The sequence below is a fragment of the Netta rufina genome (genome assembly GCF_964035555.1).
Source record: "Netta rufina genome assembly, chromosome: 3".
Taxonomy (NCBI): Eukaryota; Metazoa; Chordata; class Aves; order Anseriformes; family Anatidae; genus Netta; species Netta rufina.
In genome coordinates, this window is record NC_140125.1 from 99,869,256 (window position 1) to 99,881,458 (window position 12,203).

General features: G+C 38.1%; 1 protein-coding gene across 1 annotated transcript in view; it reads right to left on the reverse strand.

Moving 5' to 3' along the window:
- Positions 1-11,298: 11,298 nt before the first annotated feature.
- DLGAP2 (DLG associated protein 2) overlaps positions 11,299-12,203 on the reverse strand; it is a gene marked incomplete at its 3' end in the record, with an annotated part of 384,604 nt that continues 383,699 nt past the window's right edge. The window contains exon 13 of the mRNA XM_084284954.1: positions 11,299-11,517. Coding sequence (XP_084141080.1) covers positions 11,299-11,517 — 219 coding nt within the window. The remainder of the gene's footprint in view (positions 11,518-12,203) is intronic.

Here is a 12,203-nt window from a genome sequence, read left to right on the forward strand (position 1 = left end):
TGGCTAAGCAAGTTCATTAGTTCCAAGCTTGATCAGGATCTGAACTTCCATTAGGGGGAAATGCTGAGGTGGTGTTACTTCTCATGGGAAGTGGAAACTTTCTTTTGATTTTTTTTTCCCCTTAATTAAACATCTCAAGTGAGCCAGTGCAAGCTATTAAAAGAAAGAAAAAAAAAAAAAAAAGTAATATTAACCTAACACTGAGGAAAGAACATTGCTGATTCAGCTACTACTACCATTTTTCTATAATTTCTTTATTTAGTGTTAAGGTCTTTTATCCAAGAGCTGCTGAGCTTCATTCCCTTATGACCTGGCAGACCCATGCTACACAGTAAAAGGATCAGGGATACGGCCTTGGCCCTGAGCATCCCACAATGCTGAGCCTTGCTGAGGCACCTGTGAGCAGGGTGGTCCTGTGGGACTGGTAGTGGCCACGGACCAGGAGAGGTTCTGATATCAACCCGTCTGGTCATCCTCTCCTTCTGGGAAGAGATGGGGAGACCAGCTCTCTCAGCAGTGCTGGCAGCTTTGGCAGGTGAATAGAATACCTCTTTTACACCTGCAAATGGCCAGATGCTTAGAAAGAGGATCTCACCTCAAATGAGAGGAGGGGACCAGCACTCAGGACACTTCACCTTTGGAGCTTGCATGGTGGCCCTGGTGGTTCTCCAGAGGATTCTGAAATGTGGTCATGTCTGCAAAGTTGGCTAAGGTATACCTGCTGTCTTGTATTACCGAGCCCATGCACTAAGCAGTCTTTCTCAGGATTCACTCACTACTCTTTCTCAAACAAACAAACAAACAAACAAACAAACAAAAAAGCTATATTTTTATGTTAATTATGAAAATAACCTTCTTTCAGGGAATGGAGGAAACAGTTGTATTAATAGCTCATAAAAACCTTTCTTGTGTTGAAACAAATCAGTCTTTTCCTGACCCATTTTCTCAACTCTGTTCAGTTAGGCAATGCTTTCTAAGCCTTACTGTACTCGTTGCTTTCTTCTGAATTTTCTCAGTGTGCTTCTCAATTACTCCAAAATAGCATTTAGTACTCTAAGCCAAATCTTGCCATTGTTGAACAGAGGAAAGCAAGCACTTCTCTGTAGCATACAGAGGATGTCCCTACAGCCCCAGAATTTGACCTGCCTCTCTCTCAGTGTCATAACTGGTGACTGTTACAAGTCCCTAGACACCTGACATACAGCAAAATGCAATGGCCATGGAGATTATTATGAAGCAGCTTGGCCAGAAGAGGAAAAGGCATGCTTCAGCTATCCAAGTTTTACTTTTCTGGCTCTGAAGTCTCACTCTTTCTGTGGGTAATTTGTTTTCACTTGGTCTGCAATGTCAAGTCCAATAATGTGTGCACGCCACAATTTAAGTTTGTGTATACAAGGATGATTACACAGCAAAGTAATTTGTTAAGCCACACTAATTTAATGATATGCAAATGCATTCACTATTAGATTTCCCCTTTCCTTAAGAGCATAAGATTTAGCTTGCATTGATTTAGCATCATGTTGACTCTTACTTCACTTGTGATCCACCACAACACATCTTTGCTTTACTTTTTCTAAACCATATATTCTGTCCCCTTTAAGCTTGATCACAACATTCTTGGCATAGAGTTTTGCATTTACTTCTTCACTGAATTCCATCACACTGGATTTAGAGAAGGTGTCCATTTTTTTGGAGATCACTTTGAATACTGACCATATCCTCTATATCAACTATAACCTCTCCCAGGTCGGCATCATATGATCAATGAATGTTACATTTTTTAGTCCCTCATCAAATTTGTCAGTGAAATTACTGCCTAGGACTGAGACCAGGTTAGATTTTTGTAGGATTCTTGCTTTGCTCCCACTTCTGATTTTAAAATGGGTCAAGGATATATACATAATTAAAATAGTATTTTCAGCTGCATGAGTTTTCATTTACAACAACTCCATTTAGATAATATTTTTCTAGTTTTATATTAAAATGTTACATTGGACCTGTATCAAAAGCCTTAATGAAGTGAAGATCTATCACAACCTACTGCTTTTACCCAATCCATTAGGCCATTATAAATTGTTTGTTTAAAAATTCACTGCAGAATCTGTCTGGGGATTATGTTAAAGCTGCAATAGGTTATGTAAGGCACTTGTCTACATTTCAAAATTTTCACACTTCAGCTGTGCTGCTACGATTAAAACAATAACAGCCTTCCACAAACCCACTGCCAGTGTCAATGCAGTTCAGCTGGAATAAATATGCTAATTCCAGAACATGTATTCTGCACCTGATTATTTGGTTCAGCAACTGAAATAAAACATGCCACATCCATGCTCCAGCTTTACTGACCTTACTAGTTCATCAGCAACAACTGTCCTCATTTATATGGGTATGCTTATAATGCTAAGGCTGACGTGTAACCATCTGTAATGCTGTTGTACAAGAAACAGCTTGCTTGTTAGTCTTGAGATCCTTTCCAGATTGAAAAAAAAAGGATCACCCTATTTTAGGGAAGTCATGAAGGCTAAGACAAGCTAAATCATCATTGGAATTTCAGCTAGAAGTGATCAAGGCCTTTCTTAGTTGTAAAATATCACTACAGGACTGATGCTCTAGGTCCTAATATCCACTGCTAGGAGACAGACAAAAAGAAGAGCTAAGGTGGTCTAATGATTTCTCTGTCTAAGTTTTGTTCTCATTAGAATTGCTGACATACAGCAGGAAAATTTTGAGCCTTCCATGACAGGTATTAAAGATGAAAATTATTTTATACAAATAATGAGCCAGCAGAGTACGGAATCTTTAATTTTATGGATCTTTACTGCCAAGACTTTTCACAGCTTCTTCATATACCACCTGTCCACAGCGTACCCAGCATCATTCGTTAATTACTGAGATGTCAGCTTCTACCTCCAGTTGACTCATGCCAAAATTCATCATCTCTGTGTTAAATCTGAAACAAACATCTTTCTTGGACTCGCTTCCATCTGGGGTAGAGATCCCTGAGGGTATCTTCCAACCCACTTCATTATCCTCTCTCTTTTTTTTTTTTTTTTTTCCCCCTGATAGCTATGAAACAATTGACAACTGATAGGCTGCTGGAGTGCTGCAACCACCCCCCCTCATTTTAATGAACAGCATCTCACTGTTTGACTCATTTTTTTCTCCTATGTATTTCCATCTGCTGCTTCTTACCTAATGGCTAGGTTAACTCTTCATGTTAAGGGAAATCTTTTTGTTTTGCAAATGTACAGTGTTGTCTTGGTCCACAGCTAGGGATCCTAAGTGTTGTGGTATATAGTATATAGGTATATAGGTATATATAGTAACTGAGCAATAAAAAATCCAATGATTTAAGGAACTAAACACTTTGATTTCTTGTACCTCCTTTATTTAGACTCGGAGATTCCATATGTCTTCGTTTCTTGCCTACCATGGCTTCTGTCATCTCAAGAAGTGTAGCCAATGCAATGCATTGATCAAATTTTCTGCTAAGGCGCTTATGCCATTCCCTGAAGGTGGCTTGTCTGCCCTGGACATAAAAGGGGCTCAAAAAACATAAAATGGGCTCAAAGTTCCTTTTGGTTATTCAAACAAACAAACAAAAAAACATACAGAGACCCTCGAGGATTCACCTTTCCAGTGTCTTCCAGTTACTTCTGCCTAATAACAAATGCTTTACATTCAATATCAGATATTTTACATAGAAAAGAGACTATTATTCTTTCTGTTAATGACACACAATGGTCAAAAACAGTGCATGATATTCTCTGCTGATAGTATTAATCAAAATATATTGATAGCGTCACACAGTCAATTCCATTATTTTCCAAATTATTTCAGATTTTAAACATCTTCCTTTGAATTCAGATAAAACCCAATCAAAAATATTTTATTGAAAATGAATTAACAGATACTCAAAATTCTACATGGCTAAAGTAATAATTTAGCGTGGTCTACAAATTGCCTAATTGGAAATGGAATATTTTAACTAACGCAAAATTTTAAATATAATAAAGAGTATACTCTATTTTTCTCAAAAAATTTAATTGCAGAATTATTTACAGGAGATGAACATAAACAATACATAAACCAATTGAAAGAGGCAGCTTCATAAAAGAGCCATGGGGCAAAATAGTGAAGCACATTTTCTTACAATCAGCTGGAGGTGAGTAGAGAACCATGAAAAAGAATAACTCAATAATAAAACAATTCTCAAATATGTCTTCAAAGTAACAAATAACATTCTGATAAAGAAGATATTACCGAGAAGCAAGAAATTATTGTAGCAATGAAACAACATACTGTACATTCAATTTAGGTATCCTGCATGCTACTAAATAGAATTTATCAAAAGAACCATAAAAGCATGAGAAATAGAATTACATAAAATAGTTTAATTCTAGTGAAGTGTAGCTTTATACAGATGGTGAATATTTGGCACTCAGTTCATCCTCATTGTTGATATGATTTCTTATGTATATATATATTTATATATATTTATATATACTTTTAATGATAACTAAACAGCTAGTTTCCTGGTTCTAACATTCCTTGAAATTCTATAGGAGGCATTTAATTTAGTCCTTAGGCCACACATTTGTTTATTTTGGCATGTCACAGGGCAAATGAAAATACGTGTTTTGTCTCTGTGCAGAAAATTGTGCACAATCATAGTGGCTTTTCTTCAGGAAAGAACAGTTGTAGAGCAGTATAAGTCAGATTTCTTGAAAGGGAAATTTTGTTAATTCAGGAAATTAACGTCTAAAGTGGACTAAAGAATACATACATGCGGAGCCCTTTTAAAATGAGATGGCCATACTCTTAAACCTCCAGAGCACAAATAAAAGCATGGATATGAGCATGTGGATTCCACTGGTAATTATAAACAAAGCTAATATTTCTTTGTGAGGACTATAGTCAGAGACTTGAACCTCCTAGCAAGCCCTCTGCGCGACTGTGACTGACTTGAAAGGAAGAACCACGTCCATTCCATTATGCAGTAGCTAACACTTGCAGTAAGTCCCTCCTACCTCAGCAGGGCTTGCTGAGTCAGATGTTGACCTGGATTTTATTGGTCCAAATCTGACCTTTCTCTCTGGTTTCATTTATATAATGCTAAGAAGAATTATATATTCTCTAATGCAACTGAGATAAGAACACAGGCCAAAGCTCTGCCATAATTCATCTCACTAATAGGACATTTTAATGATAGTTCAGCTTTAAGAATGGGGAATGTTGCGCTGAATGAGAAAAGAATAAGGGGAGGAGAAGAACAATTCTTACTTAACAGGATGTGTGGTGAATAATGGCCATACCTTCAAATAAACCTCCACTTCATTTAACGTTAGTGAAAATATTCATGTTTTTATATTAGAGAAGTAAAAAATCCCCTCCAGCAACACCAATTTAGAAAAATAACAATTTGGCCTTAATAAAATAGAGAATTAAATTGCCGGCTGATGAAAACTGTTGCGTTTGCTCAGTTCAAGTGCAAACTGTGTAGACACACTAATTTGTGTTATCTATGATGTGACTTCAGAAGCCCAGTTCTGTCAGCAATAGATGATAATGGCAGAAACACCCATGTATGGAAAGTAGGGGCTCTGAAGATGCCGTCTTTTCATGTGGTCATCATTTATAAAATGTGATATACATTTAATAAGAAGGGAATTGGAATATGGTTTTAGATATAATGAATGTCATGGCCTCTTGCAGCTATTAGAATTTTATTTTATTAAGGGAGCTGAATCAGCCTAAATATTCTGTCCAAATTCTCTTTTGGGCAAGTTTCCATTTCAATTTCAGTTTTATACTTGCTGTCCCAAACAGCCTATTATGTGGTTAAACAGCTGCAGCATTACACCATAGAGGTAACTGCATTACAGAGAGAACCTAAGCAAATTCTATGTATACAGAGGGCTTAATTCTTGCCTGGAGTCTGCATATGCATATGAATATGCCATCAAACAGCTGTTCCCAAAAGATGGTCCCTGGAGGTGAACATGACGAGCAGTTGCAGATGGGCCATAGGACTGCATGGGACAGTTGGCCCAGCACATGGCAGTGCCATGGCTCAGCTGCAAGGAAGCCACACAGTCTGCAAGAACGTGAGCCTTGACCTGGGTCTGACTGTCTGGGAACTGTGACACTGAAAAATTATTGTTATGTATATATGTATAAAATCCTCCTTCTGTTATCTGCAGTGTGAAATGGCTGCCTCTGATCTGCCTCTCCTGCCAGTGCTGAGAGGTGTCCCCATTGCTCTGTCATACAAAGAACCCTTAGGGTTAAAGCAGAGTCTCAGTACAGAGCAATTGCCTGAACCAAAGCATAATCCTTATGCCTAAGTCCTGTGCTCCATATTATCCCTCGTGCTAGCTTGGCTAGAGGGAAGAAGGGGAGAGAATAGGGCATTCTGAAGTTATGCAACATGTGGAGGCTGCTTTTGCAGCATGTGCCCCAGATCCATCTCTCTGGCTAAAAAAGCCATGGGGTTGCGCTTGTGAAGGAGAGACTTGCTGAGATCTCTGAGCAAGAGGGCTCAGCTCCTGCGCTCACTACTGCCCAGGGCTCTCCTGGCTCCCCGAGGTGCCCTCCTGGTGGAGCTCCTTCATCACCAGGACCTCGCTGCTGTCACAAAAAGAAAAGGCAGAGATTGTTCTGAAAATGTAATTTGATGTTTTTCTATCCCTGCCTACATCCTGGAGGGACACAATCAGCATCACCCTCTTCCCTGCTTTGCTCAGGTTTTCCTCTTGCTTCATCAAGTGTTCCCCACTCATTTGGCACAGGTGTGGACTGCGTGGGTCCTCCCTGGGTGCTGGAGGGTGATGTGGAAAGAAGCTCCCCTGCAGCATGGGGACAGGCAGAAGAGCCCTTGTCCCTGCAGTTCCCCAGGCCAGTGTCCCCCTGCAGGCAGGGTAACGACCATCCTGGCACCAGCTGGGGCCTGGCCTGGGGATTGCATGTCAGCTAATAAAGTGCTTGGAGATCCTTCTGGATGAAAGGCACTGTATAAATGTAAGTCAACCTGCGATACACCAGGAAGCACCTCTCTAGGCATCAACAAGTTAACTGCTGTTCCTCACCTTGAATGTAGCCTGCCATGGTGTCACCTCAAAGCCATCTGGTCTGGGAACAGCAATGGGAGTAACACCGCTTTGCATTTCATTTCAACTCTCTGCCTAATGCAAAGGCTCCTGCTCCACAGGATTTCACGGCTTTTCAGCACACACACCCTGGCACCTGTAGCTACCTGCTCAAATTCAAGACCTTGAATGGCCATGCACAAACCATACCTTGATGGGTCAGGTTCTGACGTGTACCCTGCCTGTAATGCCAAAGAAGAAGGACATCAAACCCACCAGCCAGCCAAGGCAAGCTCAAGATATTGGATGCAAACAGCTGAGATGAGTGCATCTGGAGGGATGCCACTACACCAATCGCAGCAGGGCCTGGAGAGACCGCAGGTCACTTATGGCACACAGTCACTTAGGAAGAAAGTATTCTCCTTGCAAACCACCAAATGACCAAAAATTCCCTCACTAGATGCAGTGCCAAAGGAGTAGAAAGTAGAGTAATAATTTACTGATACAGCAGGACATGGGCTTATTTTAAAACAAATAATTTATATTATATGAAATGTATTATATAGACATGAAATCCACACACCTTCCTATGCACACTTTAGTTCCTTCCTGATTAATCTCAAATCTAACATCGTGACAAGTCTTAAGCATGAATTAAAATGTATTTTTTTGGTATTAAACTGTACAACATTATTAGTCTTTGCACACTGCCAAAGGCCATTCTGATCAGGTCGACAAGAAATAGTAAAACACTCCATAATATACTTCACCAATTTACAAAGAATTTCAAATCTAAAAAAATATACAAAGCAAAAAAATAAGTATGGCAGATATCAACCAGTCAGGTCTTTTTCTTTATTTAACTTTTCACAATTCTGTTTATTATACTTGTGTTTTACAGGCAATGAAGAAAGGAACATAGACTTTCTATAAGTTTCATCGGTTAAAATAAATATAAGTCCAATTAATGTTCAATTAAATACTAGACTATTTTGCTATATCCAGCTGTTCTGTGTGGATGTACTCCATGATGTCTCTAAGTAGAAAGTATTCTACTTTCTATCTTTATGTTTATTTATGCTTCTCCTGCATTAGTTTTGTAACTGAACTCTATTTTTATGATGTGGGGTCAGATTACAATTGATCTGTTTCTATGTCAAGGTACCATGTGCTGTGTTTCTCATGTCAGGGATTGAAAAAATTGATTTATTTGCAACACAAGTATGATAAGCATAATGTTATTTTTCTAAACTAACAAAATGTACAGTATGTAGATAGAAATGGCTTTCTTGCTCGCTATGATAGAATGTTACCTGTACAAGAATTTAATATATTGCACTTTGAAATATAACATGCACAGATAACATATTATCAAATCTTTCAGTAGGCATCTAATTAAATTTTGATACTTTTTCTTTTGTTTCCATTCTTGTTTTTTTGGAACAAAGGTGGAGCAAACAGAAATCATATGCATCCAACATTTATGTTGAACATTTGCTTGTAATGGCATGGGAAGTGTAAAATTCAGGGTTGGCATCATTCCTGCAGGCCTATTTTTGCCTGAGAATATCCATTAAAATTGTAACATCAAAAAACAATGAAAATATGATTCTAAATTAAAAGCTTAGATGGACTGCCCCAAGTAAACATTATTAGGTCAACTGGGATCTAAGCACATCTGTAATTTTTTTTTTTAATGATTTGTCTTTACAACTGTCAGACTTTTAAAGTCTGATTAGTGGCAGGATCAAATGCAACTTGTCTTATCACATGAGCTGTCCCTGCAGATGGGAGTTTTCAAATAAGTAAGTCAAGTGTGAAATGTACAGGGAAATTAGAGAAAATGTATCAGCTGCCATATATGTATATAACAGCTTCATATATTTAGTTGTGTGTGCCTATTTTATATTTCCTAAAACTAGGAAAGACACTAGCTTTAGTTTTATGTGGATATTTCTAATTAGCAGCTCCACATTAAATAATATATCAGTTTTTGACACTAAAGATGCCAGTGTCTGCAAGTACATTTGTATTTAAAATAGTACAACAAATATAGAAGTAGTATCAATATTGTACACTACCCAGAATTCAGCTCTTTCCTTAATAGAAAATGCCGTGAAAACACAAGGGATGGGAAAGATAATGTTTTCGTCTATAGAAGAATATTTCAGGGATTTTTTTTTTTTTTTTTTTCATTTTTGAAGGATATACATTCGTCTTGGTTTTTGCTTCCAAATATAGTTTAAGGCTATTTGGCAAAGTATATACCAGATATCAGGCTCAATTTACAGGGCTTTCTCCTCACAGAAACATCTCAAAACTTCATCTCTAAAGATTCCTATCTTGAAGCTAAACGTGCTTTATTAGCTGTGCTCCAAAGACAGAACTCATGCTTAGTACTACGCACTGTAGGAAAAAAGAAAAAAAAAGAAAACGAAAAACAACATAAAAAAGCAGAACCAAACCAAAACAGATTAGAAGCAATGTCAGATCTGCATAACCTATGATAATTCATGTTTTCAGTCATCTGTCAGGCTGCAGGGTGTGTGGGACACGGATTTAAAGTGCTTGTCAGGTGAAGAACCAAAGTGCTAGAGTATAATTTAATAGCTGTTCTGCCTATGGCTAAATACATTGCATTTGTTAAAGCAGGTAAACAGGAAATGCAGTAGATGGGACTGTCTGTCTCACTGTGTTAATATTGTTTTGACCTAAAGTATTATTCAGTAGTGTTCCAACCTTGGAGTCGGAGTCTGTGGGTTACTTATCTTATTGCGTCTTCACCTGAAGACTTCTAAGTGCTGGGTTGCTCAGTTGGCTCTGGAAGGTAGGTGAAGTGGCATAATTCTATCTCAATTTGTTTTGATTTAAAGCCTCTTAATTGTGGGAGTCACCACTTCTATCTTCTGATAATGAGAGGCTTGAAAATGCATTATTTTCCTTACATTCCATGGCTGGAAATCAGTTTTCTCTTGAGTCATGTTTGTTACGTCTGAAGCAAGCAAGAAGCTTAGTCTTGCTGTAAGTGATACTGCATAGAAAAATAGTTCTAAAAAAAATACAACTGTAAACCACAGTTCACCTTTACCTTAACATAACCATTTAAACTTAGATATACTTACCACTCACATTCATATTTCTTAAACTGTTTACAACATCACAACTGGCATTTTAAACAAGCAAGATTTTTTTTTCTTTTTTTATCTTTTTTTTTCTTTTTTTTTTTTTTTTTCTCAAGGATACCCTGGAAACTCAATTGATATAACATTTTGAGAGTTTGAAATATTACATGTAGCGCAGCTCTTGAAATAAAAGAGAGAAGGCTTAAAATAAACGTTAACACATAAAAGAACTGTTAAAAATGCGATGAGTGTTCCAAAGGAGTAAGTATAACTTTTTCTTTACACATCTTGCTACAGAAGATCTAACTTTTTAAGGCTTCCATTTTCCTTTCACCCATCACTCAAGTCCTCTTGTATTATAATTTTGCTTAGGTTTCAGAGTGTTGTTACACTGCTAACAGCAAACGTTTCTCAGTGGGCATTCCCAACACCACCAGACTTGTATGCTTCTTGGTTTCTGATGAACTTTGGAGTTTTAGTGGCTGGATATCCCTGTTCATCTCCAGAAACTTGACATGACATGAGAGACCTAATGTTATTTTGCAGTAACAAAGATGAGGAGAATGGCAGAGCACATGGGTAAATATTTTAGCTGGGTTCTAGGAAAAGAAACTGGAGGTCAGAGAGATAAATGGGTTCTTTCTTTCCTGCTCTTTACATTTGTAGCACCTTCTACTTGGATTAGCTAATGCCTCTAGTGAATGGTGAGATGCACCCATTTATAAGTTTGTTATTCTTATCCCTAATTATCACACATTTTATAAAAATATAAATAACAAAAAAGTAAGCTGGGTTCCATCTCAAGAGGTGTTTCTTGTTGTCCTCTGAGAATATACTGGATAAGTCAGGTCTCAACAAGCCCTATCCATTGTAGCTGATTGTAAGTCAGACAATAAATACAAAAGAAGTCGTTCTTGCGGTGAGCTCAGCAAATTCTGAGGAAATCAAAAGCATTCCACTGTGCTTATGGCACAAAGAACACAACAGCAAGGGCATATTTAGTGGAGAGAATGAGACAAAAATTACCAGGTAAGTGACAAACTGTACAAGCATTTTGTCTAAAAAAGGAACTCTGCAGCATTCTGTCTTTAAAGCCGGGTTTGAGCCTCTGGGATGTAAATCTCGATGCTGTCTGCACGCTCTGTGGCTGAATTCTGCCGGAAAGAGGCTGCTCTCTTCGCAGCCATGAGCCGTCTTCTGGCTTCTTGTCGCTGCCTGTCGGGTAGGTCCAGAGATTTTTCTCTTGTGATGGGGAATTTTCCTTTTGGGGGCTTCTTTGGTACAGGAGGAGGAACCTTTCTTTCTTCCTGCAATAGGAGGTGAATGAGTTCAAGGTGAATGGTGTGTGGAAGCTACCATCAGCAGAACATGCAAATTGAAGACATACAAAGCAAAATACTCATTACATACATCAAGCATGCTCACTTTGCGCTCTTAGATCAGCTGATTAATAGATTACTTGAAGGGCTACCCATTCTAGAAACACTGATGGAAAACCATTACTTCAGCACAAATTCTGTCATCCTGTGCCTTCAGATAGCTATGCTTCCTTTTACTGTACTTAGAGGTGTCCTACACATGCAGTCTACATACCTTGCTTTCACATGAATTTGTTTAGTTTCAGCTGACACACTGTTACATTCATTATAAACAGAAACACACACTGGCTCTCCAATAAGAATTCAGCGCATCTGTGTGGTTTGATCAAGTGAAAAGACCATCAAAGATTAGCAGGACAGAATTTTTAATTAAATTAATCATACTGAGTTTAGCCTCAGCTGGATATGAGATAGCAGCTGTGTATACATGTCTGTTAGTTTACTCTCGTCTATGAATTGCTAAATGGAAACATGCAAGCACCAACCAGAGAGAAAACATAGGGCTGATTGTTCTCCGTGTCAGCCAGGACCATTTTAAAGAAAATTATACTGAAAAATTAGCAAACTATAAAGTGAGAGTCAACAGATTTTGCTACCAACGTAGCTGTAAATGG